The sequence below is a fragment of the Rhodofomes roseus genome, assembly GCF_022264815.1.
Source record: "Rhodofomes roseus strain CIRM-BRFM 1785 chromosome Unknown C8Q71scaffold_4, whole genome shotgun sequence".
Taxonomy (NCBI): Eukaryota; Fungi; Basidiomycota; class Agaricomycetes; order Polyporales; family Fomitopsidaceae; genus Rhodofomes; species Rhodofomes roseus.
The window spans coordinates 1126503-1148957 of NW_025952960.1; the positions used below are offsets into that span (position 1 = coordinate 1126503).

The 22455-nt window shown below is 56.0% G+C and overlaps 4 protein-coding genes across 4 annotated transcripts; 2 read left to right on the top strand and 2 right to left on the bottom strand.

Moving 5' to 3' along the window:
- The first annotated feature begins 1329 nt into the window (after positions 1-1329).
- Positions 1330-9570, top strand: C8Q71DRAFT_428988 (ketoacyl-synt-domain-containing protein). Its single transcript, XM_047918497.1, has 18 exons — positions 1330-1542; positions 1592-1725; positions 1781-2027; positions 2087-2376; positions 2433-2517; positions 2568-2812; positions 2865-3415; positions 3465-4687; positions 4735-4896; positions 4948-5062; positions 5118-5253; positions 5309-5511; positions 5561-6972; positions 7022-7431; positions 7484-7647; positions 7697-8515; positions 8573-8716; positions 8775-9570. Exons 1-18 carry the CDS (start codon positions 1510-1512, stop codon positions 9482-9484), a joined length of 7083 nt encoding a protein of 2360 aa, XP_047782357.1. The 5' UTR covers positions 1330-1509; the 3' UTR covers positions 9485-9570.
- Positions 9571-10831: 1261 nt separating this feature from the next.
- On the bottom strand, positions 10832-12310 carry C8Q71DRAFT_854746 (uncharacterized protein; the record flags this gene model as incomplete). Its single annotated transcript, XM_047927093.1, has 9 exons — positions 10832-10856; positions 10925-11080; positions 11135-11207; positions 11270-11287; positions 11346-11667; positions 11725-11741; positions 11801-11853; positions 11909-11957; positions 12010-12310. The coding sequence occupies 9 exons, from the start codon at positions 12308-12310 to the stop codon at positions 10832-10834; spliced, it is 1014 nt and encodes a 337-aa protein (XP_047782358.1).
- Positions 12311-14109: 1799 nt separating this feature from the next.
- On the top strand, positions 14110-18362 carry C8Q71DRAFT_854747 (uncharacterized protein; the record flags this gene model as incomplete). Its single annotated transcript, XM_047927094.1, has 22 exons — positions 14110-14212; positions 14272-14364; positions 14431-14722; positions 14776-15415; positions 15477-15617; positions 15668-15799; positions 15852-16046; positions 16098-16139; positions 16196-16308; positions 16364-16431; positions 16484-16605; positions 16656-16691; positions 16740-16797; positions 16849-17032; positions 17086-17634; positions 17682-17784; positions 17833-17857; positions 17907-17942; positions 17999-18017; positions 18075-18158; positions 18216-18279; positions 18330-18362. The coding sequence occupies 22 exons, from the start codon at positions 14110-14112 to the stop codon at positions 18360-18362; spliced, it is 3132 nt and encodes a 1043-aa protein (XP_047782359.1).
- C8Q71DRAFT_889977 (phospholipase D/nuclease) lies at positions 18316-22391 on the bottom strand (the record flags this gene model as incomplete). Its single annotated transcript, XM_047928640.1, has 24 exons — positions 18316-18648; positions 18701-18808; positions 18863-19110; positions 19161-19284; positions 19341-19376; positions 19430-19866; positions 19922-19980; positions 20033-20138; positions 20196-20238; positions 20297-20396; positions 20452-20464; positions 20525-20566; positions 20624-20830; positions 20886-20947; positions 21000-21013; positions 21071-21154; positions 21213-21443; positions 21491-21522; positions 21572-21638; positions 21691-21858; positions 21912-21987; positions 22050-22161; positions 22219-22236; positions 22298-22391. The coding sequence occupies 24 exons, from the start codon at positions 22389-22391 to the stop codon at positions 18568-18570; spliced, it is 2562 nt and encodes an 853-aa protein (XP_047782360.1). The 3' UTR covers positions 18316-18567.
- Between the last annotated feature and the right edge of the window lie 64 nt (positions 22392-22455).

The following is a 22455-nucleotide window of genomic DNA, read 5'->3' on the forward strand; positions in this document are numbered from 1 at the left end:
GAGAAATCTTCGATGGAAAGGAAGCGACGCTGTGTATTCAGTAACCAGTTGCTGCTAGTTGCTGGTTCCCCGCCGTGTCAATCTTCAGCGTTCAAATTCGCCGCTTGGATAAGTTCACGGTAGCAATCGTTCAATGACCCGCGGCCGGTTTGGTGCCGGTACCTCGGACAGGTTCCTTCAAGACACATGTCCTCTCGGGCTACAAGCAGTAGCTCGGTTGCGTACACCGTTGGCCACCTTGGCGGTACAGGACCCTACAGGTAACGGAAATGAACGGTGTTCTAGTCTGCTGAATCATCGAGTCTCGATAAACTTGCGATAAACGGTTGTATGTCATCGATTATCGCGGTGCGCACACAAACCGCCGTTAGCCTGGTCTTGCATAATAATGTTCCCAGGAACCGGATTTACGCGCATGCGCCACGCTAATTCCCCTTTAACCAAATAAGGCTCGTTGATCGTGGCAACCTTTAGCTTGCCACGTTTTCAACTTTCAATGCACGACTGTGGCAGTGATCTGGTGTGGTCTTCTTCTCTCTCTCCCTCTCTCCTTGGTTCCTTCCATCGAAGATCTGACTGGTCTGACCTACAGCGGCCTGCCAGTGCGTGTATCAGACGTAACCCGCTACCTATCCGCGTACCCTCCTCGACGGCCGCATCCCCAGACCCTAGCCAGCTCGACCACGAGGGCGCACGGCCTCATCAGACACGTTCAGCTGCGTCTTGGTGTCGATGCGTCATATGAGGCAAGGCGGGACAGCAAGTACTATACCCCTGTGGCCCATGGGTGCCGAATGATTTGATGGAATAACATGAGGCCTATCACACTCTGCGCTCATCCCATCCAAGAGCCTTGCATTGCGCGCTGTTGCGCGAGGCGCGTTCGGAGTGCCTCAATCGATGCCGCTTCGTGGTTCATCTCACAGAGCACGTCCGGACCACTTCGTGACGCTGTACCTGACATGTCCAAGTCCTCGACGTCCGGTCGGGCATCGCTGCCACCTGTCGAGTATCTGGACCATGGTCTCGTTTTCTCCGGCCGTGATTCAGTCTTCATCAAGCATCACATGCGAACATGCCTCGGCTCAATGTCACTCCCCTACATCTATGACTTCCTTTCGATAACATTAACCGCTCAGAACGGTTGATGGAGGCAATGCCGCACTAGAGGTGTATCTGTGGCATGTCTGGCAGATGCTGGCAGCTTCTCCGGACTGTGTGTGTGCAGATTCCTCTGCCTTGCTGCACTGCAGCATGCCGTCACTCTTGCGGGATAATCAACTAATCGTCCGACCGTAGAGCGCCCAGAAATACTCTGATCGACCTGGACCCGAAGCAAACTTCCGGGACCCGCGGTCAGTTGTCGAAGGACCTGACGGCAATATCATCAAGATCATGATTCGTTTCGAATTCCTCAACCTAACTGGACATAGCGGGAAACGTGTCGACTCCGCGATATAAGACTCCTTCAACGGGACTCACACCTTCAGTCCCGAATTGGTACCCGCCATGTCTCCGGATGCCCCCTTTCCTATAGCCCTCGTACGTGCGCAGCGTCTCTTCCAACTTACTGGTTCTAACTCCTACCCAGTGTGGCATTGCAGCAGAACTACCAAGCGGTAGCTGGAGCTCCACCAATCTAGACCACAAGTCGTTCTTCGAGTTCCTCTTGTCCGGTGGGGAAGCCTACGAGAAAGTCCCCATCGAACGTTTCAACATTCACACGTGAGTTGGTCGTTACATCGACATACATTTTGTCCGAACTCCATCTCTTTTGCAGCATCAAGGGATCCGGCACCGGCCAAGTCGTCACAGACACCGGCGCCTTTCTCAAGGACATCGGTCTCTTCGACCATGTTGAGTTCGGTATCACGAGCAAGGATGCACGCTTGATGCCTCTAGGCACGCGCAAGCTGATCGAGACGACTTTCCTCGCGCTCTTGGACTCCGGCGTCGATTACAGAGGCCGTAATGTCGGTTGTTACATGTCGGGAGTCGACCAAGATTTGTTTTCGGTGTCGGGTCATGTAAGTTCCCATCAATCGCGGGACGCTGGTCGATGCTGAGCATGTTTCCCATCACTCAGGATGATGCTGAAGTCCGAGGATCGTTCGCCTGGGGTCCTGCCATGGTAGCGAACCGCGTCTCGTACCATCTCGACCTTCGCGGGCCGTCCCTTGCACTCGATACCGCGTGCAGTTCGACTTTGTACACGACGCACCTTGCGGTGCAGGCCTTGCGTAACGGCGAGTGCGACGCAGCCGTCGTCGGAGGTGCCCAGATCAATCATAGGTTCTCCGAGTGGGTGCTCTACTCTCAAGGTGGTGTTCTGTCGCCCGACGGCAAGTGCAAGCCCTTTGATGCGTCCGCGAACGGGTCAGTTGCTGCGTGAAATATGCTCAGGGACTGCTGCTGACGTCGTCAATACCTAGCTTCGGCCGTGGAGAGGGTGTAGTCTCAATCGTGCTGAAACCCCTCGACGCTGCGCTGCGTGACAACGACAAGATCTATGCCACGGTATGTGTATGTGATCTTCTGACCACTTCGTATTGCTCATTGCACCATAGATTCTCGGCACAGGAGTCAATTCATCGGGTTCCCTTGCGCCTGTGAACGCGCCAGTGGCGGCCGCTCAACAAGATGCTATGGTCCGTGCCTTCCAAATGGCGAATCGTTTGCCTAAGGAAGTCGACTTCATTGAACTGCACGCGACGGGCACTGCCATGGGCGACCCGACTGAGGCGAACTGGGTAGGCGCCCAATTCAAACGCGATGACGAGCTCGTGATCGGATCCGTCAAGGGCAACGTTGGGTACGTGCATGCTGTCATTGTTTCTTCGATCGCTGACTGATGGACGCGGCAGACACCTTGAGATCACGGCATTCCTCGCTTCGCTGAGCAAAGTGTGCTCTGTTCTCGAGACGCGCCAAATCCCGCCCACTGTCAACTTCAAGAATCCTAACCAGAAGATCCGCTGGCAAGAGTATGGATTCCGCGCCCCTGTCGAGACGGAGCCTCTCAAAGCCAGGGCGCCGTCTGGGAGGCCCCTGATTGCCATGACGAGCTCGGGAATTGGCGGTGCGAATGGTCATGTTGTCGTAGAAGGTGCTCCGGCACGTGCAGAGATCGCCTCGTCCTTCTGGTGCGGTCAGGCACCTGCGCTCTTTGTCGCTGCGGGCCTTTCCCCTCGTTCTGCTGCCGCTCTGGGGGACTATCTGAAGGAGCTCGCCGACGATGCAAACCACCAAGCTATCTCGCGTGCATTGGGACGTCGCGCTCGTTCCATGACTTGGCGTTCGTTTGCTGTCGCTACCAATGGACAGGTCTCGCGGTTCAGCGAGCCGCTCCTTGTTCCGAAGTCCACTGCTTCGATTGTGTTCGTGTTCTCTGGGCAAGGCCCTCAGCACTGGAACAGTGAGTGTCGGTCGCTTTCCGCAGTGCTTCGTGCTAATGCGTTCAATAGTGGGCCGCGACTTGTACGAGACCTCCGCGATCTTCCGCAACACCGTGAACGAGCTTGACCAGGTGTATGTTTCGGCAACTGGTCAGAGCCTCATCAACGACGTCGGCCTCTTCGCAAAGACCTCTATCAGCAGCGATACGCTCGGCGCCATCTGGCCCATCGCTATCACCCTTCCATCGCTGACAGTCCTCCAGTTGGCCTTGATCGACACATTCGCTGCTCTCGGTATCCGGCCTGACGCTACTCTCGGTCACTCCGCCGGCGAGGTTGCTCTTCTGTACGCCAGCGGTGCGGGCCCCAAGGCTCTCGCTCTCGAGCTCGCCATTGCACGCGGCAAGGCGATGTCTCTCTTGGAGCAAGAGGACGGCACGATGGCCGCCCTTGCTTGCTCCCCGGATCAGGCGGAGCCTATCATCGCAGAAGTTCTCGCAGAGCTTGGTCCCGGCGTACTCGAGATTGGATGCTTCAACTCGCCCGACGCAGTCACGCTGTCCGGCGCTACCGGTCATATCGACAAGGCTGTCGAGAAAGCCAAGAAGGCCGGGTTCTTCGCCACGAGACTTCGGACGCGCATCCCGGTCCACTCGGGCATGATGGACCTCTGTGCGGAAGACTACAAGCGCCGTGTGGGGGAGATCTTCCCGAAGTACGAAGTGACGAAGCCGACCGTCGAGACCTATTCCACACTCAACGGCGAGCATTGGGTCGATGCGTTCAGTGCGGACTACTTCTGGGATAACACGCGCGGGCCAGTCCAGTTCACGGGCGCAATGCAGTCGCTGCTCAAGAAGCACGCGAACGCAACCTTCATCGAGCTCGGGCCACACCCAGTTCTTGTCAGCTACATCTCCGCGATGGCGGGCCCGAGTGCACTTGTTACATGCCCTGTGCGCCGACCGAAGTCTTCGGAGACGCCGGCGGGTGTCGAGGTGCAGACCTTCATGGAGTCGCTGGGGAAGCTCGTGGTTGCAGGGCACAGCATCGACTTCGACGCCCTGTGCGGCACCGTTAACCTTCCTGACAGGGCCATCCCTACATTCCCATTCGCTCGCAAAGAAGTACCGTATTACGCCTCGACATTTGAGGTGGCGCGACAGCATCAGAGGAGGAACGGTCCTTTGAACTACCCTCAACTGCGCGTGAACACGAAGACGCATCCCGAGCTCGCGGAACACGTCATCAAGGACGAGCCCATCATGCCGGCTGCGGGCTACCTGGAGATGGTGAGTTCCTCCGTCTTGAGTAATCAGCTTGGCTGACAGCAGCGCAGGCGCTCGAGTTCGGTGCGAAGAAGCTATGGGACGTGGAGTTCATGTCGATCCTCTCGCTGTCGTCTGAGAAGCCTACGCCAGTGGACGTTCGACTCGACGGAACTCGCTGGAGCGTGCACAGTGCAACAGCGACCGAGTTCACGAAGACTTGGCCCCCGAATGTACGTTTTGCACGTCATCTTTGTGCCTTGACTTGCTCAACTCCGATCTAGTACAATCGTATCCATGCAAAGGGTTCTCTCGCGAAGATCGACGATGACTGCGAGTCGCTGCCGGCTGTGAATGTCGCGGAGATCCGCGAGCGCATGAAGCCGATTGAGATGAAGGGTGCGTGCAGTCCTGTTGCCACGGACATTGGGAGAATGCTCATGTCTTCATGTAGCCTTCTACGACGGCTTCTCGTTTGCGCAATATGGTCCCACGTATCAACGGATCATCTCGAGCGGTCGCGGCTATGACGAGCAAGGCCGAGAGGAAATCCTCGTTGAGGTTCGCGGTGCTGGCAGTGATCTCGAAAAGTGAGTTCTTTATATCAACTACAAGACATTCCACTCAGGCCCTTTGTCTCATTAGTATCTCTAACTACGTCTTGCATCCCGCCATTCTGGATTCGGCGCTCCATATATTGGTTCATCCTGCTATCACAGGGAACAGGGACAAGGGCCGATACTACCTCCCCGCCAAGATCGGCACGTTGACGATCCATGATCTCCTGCTGCAGCAGCCTTTCCCTGAGAAGATCTTCACGCATGCTACGTTCGTGAAGTGGACGCCTGGTAAGTACAGTCACCTTGAATCCCGTGATACGACCTGACTTGTTTTCAGAATCGCTGGTGTACGACTTCACGGTCGTCACGGAGACTGGTGAGCGTCTCTGCACGATCACCGACCTCGAGGTTGCGTTGCACAGGAAGACGGCGAAGGTCATTGACGCTCGTTACGAGCTCGTGCTTCAGCCTACGGATACCCGAGTCCAGCGTGTCAACGTCGCTGGGGCTCATCCACGTGGGCGAACGAGTCCCGACAGCGACGTATCGTCGGATTCAGGCTACGCAACGGTCGATGGAGAGAAAGTCTCTACCATTCCCAACGTGCGTATCGTTGAGTACGTCAGGGGCCGGGAGCTCGAGCTGCAGCGCTTCTTCGCTGAGGTGGATCCTCTCTCCCCTCTCTCCCTTTGGTTCGTTGCCACCAAGGGCCTGGATGGAGACGCTTCTCTCGGGTTCAGTCGTTCAATCCGGAGGGAATACCGCTCCTGGCATGTTCATGATGTCGTCTTCGATGCGTCGTGGTCTCCGGAAGAGAGGAAGACTGCTATCCACCAGCTCGCAGCCGACCCAAATTGTGAAGACGAGCTCGATGTGGACGCAGATGGCGTCGTGTCTGCCCCACGAATCGTCGAATCTGCGCCGCCCGCAGACAAGACCACATTCCGGGCTGAGGAACCCTGGGCGTACGCGAGCGGTGACCTCAAGCAGATCTCCGCCCCTCACGTCCCCGAGGACCATGTTCTCGTCAACGTTACTGGTGTCGCACAGAAGTATGGTGATGCGTGGGCTTTCGTCGGAAAGGTAGAGAGCAAGGAGTCTCCCGTCGTTGGACTGACCTTTGGTGAGCTTTCGAACGTCGTCGTCGCGCACGTCGGCAGCCTCGTGGACTTTACCCCTCTGGACGACATGGTTCCCCAGCTCTTCGCCAATGCAGTGGCCGGCGCAGCCATCGGTTTCGCGGCTTTCTCCGAACCGTCCCGTCTCGGCAAGTCGAAGATCGTCGTCACGCATGCCGATGGTGCGTTGGGTAGCGAAGTCGAGGCCGTGTACAGTCGCCTGGGTTTGCACGTCTTGACGTTGCCAGCTACTGCTACCCTCTCAGACATACGGGCCGTTCTGTCTCAGAACCCGAAGTACGTTGTTTCTGGTTCAGACGGGACGCACAAGAATCTCCTCCTCGACGACCTCCTTCGCCATCCCCGACTCAAGGCCTTTGCTTGGGATGACTCGTACCACGGGCTCAAGACCCTCCTGGCTGATGACCCATGGTCAGTCAGCGACGTCTTGCGCTCGGCGTTGGACAAGCAGCCCGACTTCTCGGAGCTTGTTCGCCCGCCACTTGAGCTAGTCGAGGCACTTCCGGAGGAAGTCCCGATTGCCACTGACCTCTTCAACGACAAGAAGGCGTACCTACTCATCGGTGGAATCGGTAGCCTTGGGCTGCAGATTGCGCTCTGGATGTACGAGGTAAGCGCGATTCGGCTCATGCCAAAATATGGACTAACTGTGTCAATAGCAAGGAGCACGGTGCATTGTTCTGACGTCACGTTCTGGGCGTGAGTCTCTCACTCGGAAGGCCGAGTTTATATCCTTGCGGCTCCTGTCGTACCTCGAGTCGCTCCCGGACCTCAATTTGCTAGTTGAAGCCGTCGATGCGACATCTCCGGTCGCCATGCGTGGTCTTCTCTCTAGCCTCGATCTGCCCCTGGGTGGTTGCATGATCCTGAGTGCTGCTATGGTTGACAGGACCTTTGCGATGCAGACGCACGAGTCGTTCGAGGCGTCCGTCGAAGCCAAGATCGGAGTTTTCCACGTGCTGGAAGACGTTCTCAACGGAAAGGAAGGCATGGAGAAGCTGGAGTTCGTTGTTGCAACATCGAGCGTATGTGGCTTGTTTGGGAACGCTGGTCAAACGAACTATGCATGGTGAGACAGCATCATGCTATCTTCGATGAAACAATGGCTGACAAGGACACAGCGCGAATACGGGGTTGACCGGCTTGACGAGCAAATACTCCAATGCGTGCACTGTTGTTGCGCCATTCATCGTTGACACCGGTCTGCACGTCTCCATTTCCACGAGCGACATCGTGTATTGGACTCGCTTCAAGCATCTCCACAGTTGGGGCATGACTGGATGGGGTAGGTTGCAATGTCGTACATTCTAGCACGAAGTTGACGTTCTTTACAGAACTGTGCGAATACATCGGCGATTCTATCCAGAAGGTACGCTCTGGAGTCGCGAACCGGGCCTGGCAATACATCCCTGCGTTCGATTGGTCTGCCGTGCAGAAGAATCTTGGGCACTCCCCTCTCTACGACCACCTCGTCCCCGTGTCTGAGGCTGAGGGCACCCAGGATAGCGGTACAGATGCATCAATCGCCTCCATTATCTGTCGTGTCCTCGATATCGCGCCGGGTGACTTGAACGCAGACGTACCATTGACGTCGTACGGACTCGACTCTCTGAGCGCCGCGGCTCTGTCACACGCGCTCCGAGAGGCTGTCGCGGTGTCTCAGATTCAGCTGCTTGCCGACCTGAGTCTGGCGGACCTAGAGAAGCGGCGAGAAGACGCCCTGGCTAATGGTCCTGGCGAGGAGGCTATAAGCGGGCAGGAGCAAATGGGTCCCAAGGAGAAGGAGATGGTGTCGATGTTGGAGCGCTACGGCAAGGACCTACCTGCACGAGAAGCAAGTCCTGAGGAGACGGATGCGAAGAAGGTGGTTCTTGTCACCGGATCGACTGGCAGCGTTGGAGCGCATCTACTCGTGCGACTTCTGCATGGCTCTCAATGCGCCAAGGTCTATACTCTCGTGCGGAAGGGAGCCTACGGTCAAACGGCGAAGGCTAGGCAGAAGACTGCGCTCGATTCCAGAGGTCTTGACGTCGGTGTCATCGAGTCGGACACGTTGACTGTTCTGGAAGGCGATCTTCTCGCTTACCAGCTGGGGCTGGGAGCAGAGGTATATTCGGAGCTTGCACAGACCGTCACGCATGTGATTCACCTAGGTAATTTCTCAGGCCGTGTTACGCTCTCGGCGATATGCTGACCCACGTCTTGTGTAGCCTGGCCGATTGACTTTGGTACTCCTCTCTCGAACTTCGAGTCGGCCATTGCTGGGCTGCGAAGGCTTCTCGACTTCTCTACCGCCTCGCGCGTACAATCTCGTATGCGGCTGCTCTTCGCCAGTACGGCGGGTATCTTCCGAAGTGCGTTTCATTGTAGTTGTTCATGATACGAGCATTGCTTACGCGTTATATGCTTCAGGGCACATGTCGAAGGACCCGATAGCTGAGGAGCTCCTCGACAACCCGTCGGTCGCTGTTGGTTCCGGTTACAGCGAGTCGAAGTGGGTCGCGGAACAGCTCCTGAAGAGGGCAGCTGAGCGCAACATCTGCAACCCGTCGATTGTACGCCTTGGTCAGCTCAGTGGCGGTGCAAACGGGGCGTGGCGCACTACCGAGTGGATCCCGTCGCTGATCTCTACGAGTCTCGCGCTTGGCTGCCTCCCCGACGGCTCGGGCGATGCGACCTGGATACCCGTCGACACCTCCGCAGCTGCGATGCTCGACTTCCTAGATACCCCCGCCCGTGTCCTTCACGTCCAGCACCCTCGTCCCGTCTCGTGGTCTTCCACTATGCAACTCTTCTCCGCCGCTCTCAACCTCCCCATCGCACCATACACTGAGTGGTACTCCCGTCTAGAGTCGGGCCTCTCATTCACGTCCGATCCGTCTTCCACTCAATATCTCGAACGCGGCCTGCGGTTGCTCGAGTTCTTCCGCTTGCCCCTTCTTACGGAGCCCGGTAACTCTCGGCCGGACGTCATGAATACGCTTGTCCACGGTATGGATCTCAAGAACGCGCTCGATGCATCTGCTACACTGCAGGACCCCGAGCTGCCTGTCATCGTCCGCGAGGATGTTGATCGCTGGATTGGGTACTGGCGCAGCATCGGATATCTGCCCGGAAACTGAGTGGGTCACTTTGTCAACGTCGAACGCAGGTATATTATTATTTGTCGGCTGTTGCGTCACTAGATTGTATGTACGACATGACGTCATCACTACCAGTTCTGTACTGCCGCTGCGATTGTTGTATGTTTTCTGTATATCTGTAATATTGCCTCATGTAGATCGCTATGAATGAATGTTGTTCGTTTCACGTCGCAGGCGTCGAGTGCGATTGAGTGGGGAGATGTCGTGCAGTGAGCCTTCGTTCGTCCCTGATCATACCCGATCAGTACGGTGCTCATGTAAATCTATATGTCTTGCCTGCCAATTGCCGGCCCATCGGCCAAGAGAGACTAAGGCACACTGTTCTACGAGAGACCCCATTGCCGATCCCGGAGATGGGCCCATTGCCGTGAGATGTGTGCGGTCCTGTGTGGATGCGGTTTCACTGTGATGAAGCTGCCAACTTCAAGCCCATGCTGACCCCGGGGCATCTGATTGGTGCACACTGCGCACTGCACCGACCACAATATACGCGGGTCTCTCCTTGGGAGGGCTGAGCATTGCGGTTGCTGTGCCGCCACTGAAGGTTGGATCAGATAAATAGTGAGCCTACGAGCCAGGTGCGCCCCACCGACGCCGTCGTACTGCCAGTCTGCAGCTGCTTGGAACCGATAAACAGGCGTACGCATCGCCATGGTTCTCCCCTTCTTTCCTTTCAACTTGAACGTGAACATCAAAGTAAACCATGTGCACAACCCGGGGGTGACTGCGCGACGAACCGCCGCACCCCAGGCCGCTCACCACTCCTCGCATCATTCTTCGCATTCGCATCATTCCTCGCACTCTTCGTCGGCGACCAAGAAGCCAGTCTCTCACTCTCACTCGGTACTGCATTCATCTGTTCGTCATGAACAAACATCGCTGATATGGCAATTCTGCTGTAGGAACATAGGCCCAGAGCCATCAAGGCGGCCCCTGCGAAGAGATCAGATACCCCGGTGCGTTTTGAGCGTTGTACGGTGAGGCTTACCGGGAGTGAATTAACAAAGTTGACAGGCGAAGAAATCGAGCCACTCACATGCCAGCGATGGCCATCACCACCACCATTCGTCTACGTCTGATCCAAGGTCTGTCGCGAAGAAGACATCCAGTCACAGGCATTAAGAGCGTGACAGGTCGCTGTACGATGAGTGCCTCGTGTGAACGGTGGTACGAGGCATGGATCGGGATGAGGCGAGGTTAATTATGTCGAAGAAAGGTGCGCATTGGTCAGCTGGGTAGACTCGGAGGCGAGCGAGGGATGGCTGACGGCTGTACAAGAGCATGTTATAACAATATGAAAGCAACTTCCTAACTTATTAACAATGCCTAGTCGCGCGAGACCTTGATGACCCTACAACGAGAACACCGTGAGCACCACCAGATATCGCGCAAGCAAGGAGATGCGCGATAGAGACGTACAGCTTCCCGTTGTTCTCTCCCGCAAAGAGCATGTTGATTGCCATCGGCGTCTCCTTGATACCCTCGAGGATATGATAGGTAGACTTCAGGACACCCTGTGCGACCCTGTCCCCGAGGTACTTCATCGCGTCCGGCATACGATCCCCTTGGTCAATTCTGTGATATTTAGCATCAACCCCTCGGTCTTCTGTTACATACATGGGGACGTACAGACTGAACCCTTGCATTGTCGCACGCTTGTAAAAGATGTCCCTGTGATTCTTGAGAGGCACTGGCTCGCTGGCTATATGAGTGTGTTAGCACGGATTGAGCGGTGCAAACGTGATGGAGATGATTCCGGCTTACCGTACGTAGACATGGCACCTGATACAAACATATCGACAGTGAGTGAATTGACCAAATAGTGCCGCAAGACACCTACCACATAGGATCACCCTGGCGTGCAAGTTCATCCTCGTGAGTAAAAAGTCGAGCATCCCGCCGCCGACGTTGTCGAAGTACACGTCGAACGCGCCGACCTCGCGCACGAAGTCCTCCTGGAACGTCGCCGCCTTGTAGTTGAGCGCCTTCGCGATGCCGAGCTCCTCCTCGAGGTACCTGCACTTCTCCGCGGAGCCAGCGATCCCGTACACCTTCGCGCCCTTGTCCTTCGCGAGCTGGCAGACGAGGGAGCCGATGGCGCCTGCGGCGCCTGAGACGACGACGGTCTCGCCTGCTTTGACTTTCGCGAGATCGATGATGCCCTGGATGGATCAGTGCAGTTAGTACTGAAATGCATCGGTCGTAGAAGCCGATCCTACTATGAATGCAGTTTGACCTGTGTCAAACACGCTGTCAGTGTCTGGGACATAGCACAGGGAATAAATTATTGCCGACCCGGGTGACCCAATGGGCCTAGAAAATCGAGCAACTGTGCGCCCTCCGGAACACTGAATGAACCGTACGTCAATGATGTGATTCCCTCCTTGACCGACGAATACGCACTCTACTTTCGTCAACTCCTTCGCCTTCATTTTGCTATATTCGGTGGTGCCTGTCAATATCATTCAGTGTCTGTACCATGGACAGCCCCGTCTCGTACCCACCAACATATCCGCTGACATGATTGCCGACTGCGAAACCGCTGTCCTCGCCGGCCCCAACAACCGTTCCAACGCCAATACCTCCCATCGTCTCGCCAATCTGGAGAGGGCGGAACGGACCTGCATCGTCAGAGAGCCATATACGCATTGCGGGGTCAATCGAGAGCCAAACGATCTTGATGACGACCTCATCTGCAGCAGGCTTCAGGTCAAAGGGTACCTCTTCGACGCGGAAGGTGTTCGAGTTAATGAGTCCCTTTGGTCGTTCGACATATACAAGGTGAGAGTAGGATGAAGGCGACATGGTGCAGAGCAAGCTTGCAAACTTAGCGCAAAGAGCAACGGTTCAGGCTGTTTGCAAGATATGTTCCCCGTTTATATACGGTCATGACCTGCAATGACGGTCCCCACTATGTAAGCGCCTGGATGACTACTGTCTGCAGAGACGCACCACCCGGCCAGGCAGTCTGGTCCTGGCAAGCCTTCCGGTAGACCACGCCCCATGCGGAGTCCGGACAGGACTCATAGCATGGGAATGGCCTGTCAATCCTAACGCGCTGACGATGATGATGATGATGAAATCTGCATTTATTAACCGCCATAAGCAAACTAACGCGCTGACGAAAGCAATGGTACTCGTCCAAGGTACGTTATTGGTAAGCGACGAAGAGTTCGGAGCCCGAGTGGGTGATACCTGGCTTAGACGGAGTCGGCGGTGGCAGCTAGCCTGAGGCCGAATCTCGATGCTCACCTGAGCTATGCTCATGATATTCTCCTCGAGAATCTTCGTACGGAGGACTTCCTTCACACAAACACCAGCTGACTCCCTTCCAGCTCGAGAGGGGGAGGAGGAGGAGGTGATGATGATGATCTCTGCATTTATTAACCGCTACAAGCAAGCCTGTGCTAAGACGCGGCGGACGCCGGCCTGTACAGTAGTGGGCGTTAAAACGCGCCACCCAGGTCGACGGGAGGAGGAGGAGGAGGAGGAGATGGGTCCATTTAGCCGCAATTTACGCGTATCTACTACACGTGACATCCGACAACGTTCACTACTTACTTTCATGACAGAATCCAACCCAAGCGGCCCCGTCTATTCTACAATATCGTACACTATTCGAGCAATAACACGGCGTGAGTACAATGCTACGTCGATCGCACACCCCGGCCCACTGGTCGCCAACCGGGCGGGTCCCGAGGTTAAAACCTGGGAGGAAAAAATTCAAAAAACCTCCAGGCGTCGGTTGCGGTTCCCCTGCACACCGACATAACTCACCCCGGGCCAGGTGATTGACATGGCGTAGTGCTACTACCGTCCGCTCTCACGCAAAACGCTGTGGGCGTTCGACATGGTAGTGACCGAGCAGGCGCATGAATTGCAAAGTAGAGGTGCACCTGTGAGTGCATGGGCATTGAGTACTCACGCTCCGCGCTCCACGCGCTTGGAGTATGCTGAGGCGATGCCCATTCATGGCGTCGTTACGTAGGTGCGTGCTCATGGACTCAGTCAGCTTCTGGGCGCATGCCTTGACGAGATCTGGCGACAGAGCTTCCATATTCATGACTGGAATAGGAAATAACGAAAGTACTTAGGAATGCCTCCGCGTCGAGTAGATTATATCGGGCCAAGATCTCAGCCACCCACTGTCCATCTGGTCATCCTACAACTCGAAGCACTGGTCAACTCGTTACTCACTGTGTCTCCGTAGCCATATATGCAGTAGATTATCAGGTTTTGTTTTTCCACGGGTGTCTACTTACCTTTGAGCGCATCACACCTGAGGCTGTTGCGCTGGTACTATACCACTGCGTGTGGCCACTGTGTGGCCGAGATGATAGATTTGAACTCCGCCTTGGATGTTTCCACGCGACAGTTGCTGCTGATGATGCTCAAATAACTCAAACTACGATTGCAGCAACCTAATCCGAATACTTGACTTTGCAGGATCGCCGCTGTTAACGCGTTGACGGATGGCCCACCCCGAATCAGATGGCGAACGTGTGCGCAAGCGTCGAAGGGTCCAGTGCGACAACGTGGCCACAGCCTCAGCCACAACTTCAAGCATGCCACCGCTGGCAAGTTCAGGTACAAGTCCGTCCGCTATGAAGAGCTCCCTCAAGGGGAGGAGAAGATACAGCGCCGACATTTTGGACATGGAGCAAGCGTCGCAGCAAGGCTTCGAGCATGGGGCACTCAGAGTCGCAGGTACGTTACAGGATGTTCGATCTGATGCGGACTTCAATGTCGGGGACGCCGTGCCACAGGCTTTCGACCCGGAGATGAGGATGGTACATTTGAGTGCCGCATTGAGGACTCGGGCGAGCAAGCATTGGCGGCGTTGCACTTCTTCATCTCTGGTGAGCGGGAAAGGTGACCTAGAGTGGCGATACTCACCAGAAGCGATTCGCGCATCCGTCACTCAGACACGTCCGATTACCCGGGACAACATACGTTCTTCTGTCACGCCGCCGATGAGCACATCCCTAGCGCGATCGCAGAGGTCATTGAGGTTTTGCCTGAGGAGCCTTCGCGCACCATCGAGGATATGCTTGAGAGACTACTGACCGTGCTCGCCAAGAAGCTTGCAGGCCACCAGGACGGAGACACGGATGACGAGATGGAAGAGGATGACTTCGACTACGACATGCACTCAGATGACGGCTTAGGCATTGACGTCGTCGACAAGGCGAAGCTCGACTATCGTCTGCTGCAGATGTCCGTGGCCGTTCCGCCTCTACCGCGACGCATATATACTGACGAGAGCCCAGTCACTTCAACGAGGTGGTATCCTACGATTACCGACCAGGCTTCATACCGTTCGGGGCCGACGACTTCGTTCTCTCCGTGTCCATCCCGATCATCAAGCTCGCGCGGGACATCCCCGCACGCGCGCTGATGGCCTGGGACGGGCGGCTCCTCTCGCGAACACAACATCTAACGCTCCTAGTGACAGGTCTGCGCGGCACGTATCCCGTGCTGCAGACCGACGGCACCGTGCGCCCCGATGCGGCGACGCGAGGCATCTCCCCGCAGTTCAGGATTGGCCTCACGCCGATCTATAAGCCGCAGAAAGAGCATGTGGCGGCGGTCGTGCGTGTGTTCGGGCTGAAGGACCAGCCGTCCGATGTGCCGCCGCCCGAGCAGGACGTGCAGGATGAGATGCTGTCGGATGACGAGGGCGACCATGAACTGCTAGAGCCCACGGACGACGAGCCGCAGGTCGAGGAGTCGAGCTTCCAGCCGTTCAGCTTGAGCGCCTCGCTTGAGACTCTGTTGAACCAGCGTTTCCTGCGTGTCGTTCAGCTGAGGCTGGAACACGAACTCGGCTGGGCTGGCGCAGAGGTGCTCGCATGGGAGGCAGAGAGAGTGCAGAAGAAACCGGCCGACATCCTCAAGAGTATGAGAAAGGTTTGTGGTCATGCCTCGATTTTATGACTGATCTGAGCGTGTCTTCGCCGATATGATGCAGCAAATCCGGGCGGCTGACGAAAAGGAAGCGGGGCTCGCGAGTAGCTACAAGCTGCCACCCGATCCCCTTCTCGCCTACGACCGCGGTGCACCACTCAACCTGCCATTGTTGGCATTCTGCTACTTGTTGCGACGACTGACGGTGAGTTGACACATCCTGGATGATCCACTGTTCACGAGCCTTCGTCATAGCTGTGTCCTCGGTACTGCATCGTATGCCACGAAGAGCTGAAGACGAACTACGAGTCCCTGAAGCCGTACGTGTGCGACACCGGACTATGCACCTACCAGTACTACCATCTCAACTTGGGGCCCTCTCTGGAGGTAGGCGCTATTGCTCACAAGGTGTCGATGCCCGCTGAATGCCTGTCGATAGTATGAGATCTGCGAGAGTACTGATATCGTCGACCTTCTCGTCTCCGTTACCTACGTCGCGGCGAAGGAGGCATCCACAGAGGGTCCATTCCCGATCGGGATGGGCCTTCGTGTCCCATACACATCGGGCATAGACACAAGAGTGACCGCGGATGAAGACGGCCTCTATGACTTCGATAAACTCAGTCCACGCCAGGTATGTCCCGGTCGACATCGAACTGGTATTCCTCAGATAACCTTGCTCAAGATGTGTCAATCGATGGTTGAACTGCTTGATGCGCTCCCTCCTGTGCGTTTTCGGTTTCTGCACTTGTCCCCGGCTCTCACCACCTACATCGGGACTAGATTGCAAACATGAAGCGGCACCTGGAGAAGCCAATTGCTATCGGAAGAACGAAGCACAAGCTCAGGGATATGGCCCCTACCGTACCAAGTGCCGCGTGGTTGCTTCTCCGATGGTAATTGTCGAAGCGTATTCAGTGTCTAATGGCTATATGACGGAGTGCGACATAGGTGTATTGGATCCTGTATGGCGCACTTAGAAGAGTTACGCTCCCCAGAGGATCGCATTACGAACATAGGTACTTGACCCACCCTGTCGTGTGCATTCGGCCATTGTTAACACCTTGATAGATCCTACATGGAGACAGTTCCGCTTCAGTGTCGGTGCTCCCGATGCCGAGGCGAAGTTCCGGACTGCTTTGACGGAAGTGCAAAATGTGGACGCCAACTGCAGGCAATACCCCTCACTCTACGTACGTTGCCGGCATGTTCGTGACCGGCAATATCTGACGATCTCTGATAGGCATTTCATGGTTCCTCCCTGAGAAATTGGCACTCGGTATGTCACCATTCTTCACAACCGTTTCCTGTCCTAGAATCCCTCTAGATCATTCGACATGGCTTGTGGTTCGACAAGATCTCCAATGGCAGAGCATATGGCAATGGTCTGTGAATCTAGTTATGGATGTCGTAGATGTTGCTTATTACCTATGTAGGAGTCTATTTCGCAAGAGAAGGCTCGGTTTCCCAAGGATACTCAGCTCGTGGATCGACTGGTTGGAAAAACAGTGCTCTCAGCATACAGTCATGTGTTGCCCTCGCGCAGATCGTGAACATGCCGTCGCAGTTTGTGAACACAAATCCTTACTTTGTCGTCGCGAAAACCGATTGGATAATCTGGTAAGTCCCGCGTCAACACACAGGCTGCACTTCAATCCCTGACATCGGCGCAGTCGCTACCTTCTCGTGCAAGCCGCCAACCATGATGCCGCGGCAGAAGGAGAGCGATCCGCGGACGTCCGCATGCCCTACGTCCGCCTGGATCCTGCATACAAGTTGACGATGGCTTCCAGAGAGGTCCAGGTCCCAGAACCATCCTTCAGGCTCGAGAAGCTGTTGTCTGCACGACGCGACGAGTATCTCGAGGCTGAGTACGATGCTGACGACATGACCGTCTTCGCAAACGGCGAGGCTATCTCTCGATCGTTAGCAGCCTTGCCGCAGCAACCGATGGATGAGGACGACTGGGCCCATGATCCTGCCTGGGTGAGCCTCTGCATCGAAAACGTGCTGCTGCCCCCTTCGGAATCCAGTCTGCAAGCAACGATGGCACTGCAGAGAGAGCTGAAGGCGATGCTAACGGAACAAGAGCGGGCGAAGTCTCTGCGCGAACTCGGATGGTACATGCCACCGGAGTTCGTGGGAGACAATCTCTATCAGTGGATCGTAGAACTGCATTCCTTCGACAAGGACCTCCAGATAGCCAAAGACATGGAAGCACGGTGAGTGCAATCACAGCGTCGCAGGAATGTGACTGAGCTCTTTTCAGAGGTGTTACATCTCTCGTCTTTGAGATCCGGTTCCCGCCTATGTTCCCTCATAGTCCCCCGTTCTTTCGTATTCTGAGGCCACGTCTCCTACCTTTCATCCTGGTAAGTAGTGTAAACCATGGTCCTTTCGCTTGTCTAACCACTGTCCAGGGTGGCGGAGGCCATGTAACAGGAGGTAAGCAAGCATGTCCTGCCTCTCAAATAAGTATCTCACAGATGGACAGGTGGCTCGATGTGTATGGACTTACTGACGGCCGATGGTGGGTTTGCTATGAGCCTTTTGCGCAGGATACTGATTTCCACGTCTCGACGTCAGGCTGGCTGCCAAGTTACAGGTCAGTGCCTGTTGTATGCACCACGATAACGCCAACAGACTAAACGTCGGTGACCAGCATATCGGCCATCCTCCTTCAGATCAAGCTAGCTATCTCGAACACGGAGCCTCGACCCGCTCGACTTGCTCAAAACTGGGACACGTGCGTATGACTAGGTTGACTGCGCAGTGTGAGCTGAATGTCCCTCCTCTATGCCAGGCCTTACGGAATGCAGGAAGCGTTGGATGGCTATAAAAGAGCTGCTAATACACATGGCTGGAAGGTAATGGGGTCCAACACACTATGCGCGGACGTCCACTGACACAGACGCAGATCCCCCGAGGACTAGAGAGACTGACACACTGACGAGGCTATAGAATTTAATTGGCTGCATAATCATTGCACACATCTCGCGCATACACAATATCATTCCTTGTACAACTACTGCAATCGTTACACAATTTGTCATTCGAGGTAGCCAACAGGTGATGCAAGATGTACAAGTATACATAACACGTTACATTTCATGGTAGGACGATCGCTAGCATCCATGGATAAGAGGCCATCGCTTCTAGATGTAGATGGGCAGCGTCGGGTTGAGACCAATCCAATCGATACCCTCCACGAAGTCCTTCTGGTCAATCAAGAAGTCCTAACAAATGGATAAGTAACTGAAGAGTACAATCCGTGTCGATGCAACTCACCATCGGACACTCAACGAGTGCCCCTCTGACTTTCGAGAGGCGGTCCTTAACTCGCTCCAACGAGACGTCAGGCACGACATGCCCCGGCAGGACATTCGGCACGTAGCGCTATCGAACAGTGTCAACACACTCGTCGCCGCTCTAGTAGTCACGGACACCTACCGAGTACGCGTCCCAGTCGCGAGCAAGATTGGTCGGAACAGGCCGGAAGATCTCCGTGAAGATGTCACGGTTGTTCTTCGCTGTGCGGTTCCACAGGTCGACGGTCGCATCCGCGAGGGGGTCGGCGACGAGTTTGTCCTCGTCGTCACCCGTCTCGTCGTCATTCGGGTGAGGCGCCGGGCGCATGAAGGACGTGACGTGCTCCTGTGGTCCAGGGCAGAGCTGTGGCTGCATGAGTCCAAGATGCTCTGTGCGAAGAGTCAGCAGACCATCACCGAAGATCTCGACTCGGGTTTACCTCTGTAGAGCTTCCTACGCAGCGTCGCCGCAAAACGAGCCGCCATGTACGGCCGCCCGTCCATGGTCGTCTCGATCATATCTTCGTCCTCAACCACCAAGGCAATCTCGGAGTCACCGTCTCCCTAAGAACGAAGACGATAAATACACATGCACGACTGACATGTAATCATCACCATACCTTCTGACTACGGTCGTTGATGTTCGCGGACCCCATCTAGCCAGACATTAGCTCAGGAAGAACACGGTGGACTTGCTTGGGAAGCGTACAATAACCCTCCGATCATCCACGATCATCAGCTTCGAATGGATGTACAGCAGCTCGGACACATATGCGGCCTTCTGCTCGTCGGGGCTACCCAGCCATCCCTCGTCTGTCAGGTTTGTGCGGTCGTGCATCATATGCTGCACGACGTTGTCCGAGATGTCCCCGCCTCCCCTGAGGCGCGACGCGGTATCGTGCCAGCGGTCGACGATTGCCTTCGCCTCCTCGTACGATTGCGGCAGCGTGTACGTCTCCGTCTTAAGCTCGGGCTTGCCACCGGAGGCGGTGATCTCCTCGGACATCTTGCCGGTGGGGAGGACGACGGTGGTCTCCTTCGGCGCGTTCTGCTCTTCGTCTCTGCCGACCCACATGCGAGCGAGGGCGGTCATGGCTTGGTGGAACGTAACGCCGCTCTGCTCTTCCAGCGACTTCATGAACGTCTCTGCCAAGCCACCGTGTTAAGCTAATTGCAACGATGAGTTGACATGCACACAAACCATAGGGTGCATTGATGCGGTCGTAGGCGCGGAGGTGGTAGAAGCGGATGTAATCCGAACTGATCATCTCATGAGCGGACAACTATCATATTCATCATCGTAAAGACTCACGGTTCGTATCCAGCCTTGCGGATCTCCTCGTAGATGCTATGGCCACCACGGTTCATGGTGCGGTACTGCGCGGCCATGATCGTCCTGACAGACGTCTCGTCCTTCACTGGGCAAGAGCGCGAGCATAAGTCCGAGTCACAACGCCGACAGAGCGAATGCCTACCTTGTCCAGCGAATCCTGGCACCTCTGGGATGACGATCACAACCTGCGGTTGAATGGGTCGGTAAGGCGCAGAATTCAATGTGCTGGAGAGGCAAACCGACCTTGAACTTCTGACCGTCACGAGCAGCTTGGATGATACGGTCAACCAAGGCCTTTGCGATGGTGTTTTTGACGGGGCCGTCCTCCTGGGTGTTCGAGATGCTGCAGCCACGCTCGTCACGAAGCCATCTCAACCGCCAAGAAAACTAATACGTACAAGAATTGGTTCTCTGACGACGACTTCCATGATCAGTTTACTCTCGATGATGAGATGGGGACGGTTGACCCACCAATGTAGATATAATGGCTAGCCTCCATGATCAATTGGCGATCTGCACCCGTCGGTCAACATCGCACACGCCTGCACCAATCCATTGCACTCCACTCACAAGCATTCTGGATGCTATGCTCCGTCAGCACGCCATGGCTCCAGTCGCTGACGCTACGGATGGCCTGCACCGTGCACGACCCGTTGGGCGGGCGCGGATAGAGCAGGGGGTCGTCAAGAATGTCTGACTCCTGCCTGTAGTGGAGCCCGTGGAAGCGCTGGCGGAACCGACGGCCCATGCCGTGCCAGGCCTCGCGGTACGGGTGGCCTGTGACGCGAGCGGTCAGGATAGCGCAAAGGAGACGGTTGTGCGTGAGACGCACGCGAGACGGCTTCTTCGGGGGCCTCCTGGACATCGTGCGGAAGGGCGAGCCAGTCGTAGCGTCTGCAGGGAAGGGTTCAGCTTGGCTCGGCGGCGTCTCTCAGTGGGCACGCACTGATCTTTGCTGTACTGTTGCGCGCGATGATGTGAGTTCGATCGTACGAGGTACGAACAACCAGGACATACCTTGCGCTTCTTGACCTCATTCCAGCGCTCCACGAAGTGCTGCACGAGGTCGAGCACGGACGGGCCGCAGAGGGTCATATGAACCTACGCCGGTGCTCGTGAGCTACGCACGACTGTCAGTAACGGACGGTTGGATGCGCACATCATGCCACGGCATCCTGGCGGTCTCGATGATACTGAGCCCGTTGCTGACATAGTTCTGGACGTCCTTGAAGTCGAGCACGCGCGCGTTGTTGTAGTCCTGGCCGGGGAAGAGCGTGCGCCTGAAGTCGGTCGGGTGCACGTCCGCGAGCGGGTGCGTGTGCGTGTCCCAGCGCCCGAAGCAGATGTCCAGCCCGCCGACGCACGCGCGGTGGTTGTCGACGACGACAAGCTGTGGGCGAGGTGAGGATAAGGCAGGTCGGGGAGGCAGCAACAGACCTTCTCGTGGTGCGACCAGAACTCGACGTCGTCTGAGGAAATGTCAATGGGGAGCCAAGCAGGGCCGCGTTGACGACGTACCCTTGCTGCCAATGTGGTCAGGGTGGCGCATACATGCGATGTTCGGGTGTAGGTCCTCGAGAGCGTGCTACGAGCCCCCAGTCAGGTGGTAGCGTTCGCAAGATGATCGCGCGACGCACCTTGGTGTGAGACGAGCTCATAGACATGGTCTGCGTGACTTCCTTGTACACGACAACGTAGATCTTCACACCCTCCTCGGCCTTGCGCTTCAGCAGACGGTCCAGACGCCATTCCTGGTTGAAAGCCGGCGGGCGACGCAGGTACAACTCCGGAGTGAGCCACCAGTCCTGGTCACACGATCAGTGGGTACGCATATACCCGCGGTAAAAGAGTCACATACGAGAATGAAGATGCAGTCGCGTGCACTGTCCAGAATCTCGGAGAGCGCGTACATGTAATCATGCCCATCGACGTGCCTACAGGACCTCTTCAGTCATCGTTCCCCATTAGCGGATCATGCAACAACGGAAGACGGTACCATTTGACAAAGTTGGCATGCCGTTTGTCCGCAAAGGACTGGAATCGGTGGCTGTCGTTAATCTCCTGGCGGACCGCGTCAATGCGCTGCTCCTCCGGGTCGTCGTGCCTGCCTAAGCGAGATGTCGGTGATCGGCGCCATGATCGACGAGTGAACAGATTCTACGCACGGTTTGGACTCAGAAAGCCTGCGATGCGTGCCGGATTGTCAGCGACGACTCAACCTCTGCTACATGTCTTGATACGCACCTTCGACAGTCGCCACAGCGTGGTTAAGCCCCTGGTCGAGCTTCTTGAATTCACTGTCGACAGTGTGCTTGATGCTCTGGAGGAAATGGGACATCCTGAACGCAGCGTCGGCGAGAGCAGAGATAGAGAGTCTGCGAGCAATGCCCCTCGGTGTTATA

Coding starts and splice junctions, on each gene's coding strand:
- C8Q71DRAFT_428988 (XM_047918497.1), top strand. CDS start 1,510: ATGTCTCCGGATGCCCCCTTTCCTATAGCCCTC. Junction 1,543..1,591: donor CCCCCTTTCCTATAGCCCTC/GTACGTGCGCAG, acceptor ACTCCTACCCAG/TGTGGCATTGCAGCAGAACT. Junction 7,648..7,696: donor TTGGGGCATGACTGGATGGG/GTAGGTTGCAAT, acceptor CGTTCTTTACAG/AACTGTGCGAATACATCGGC.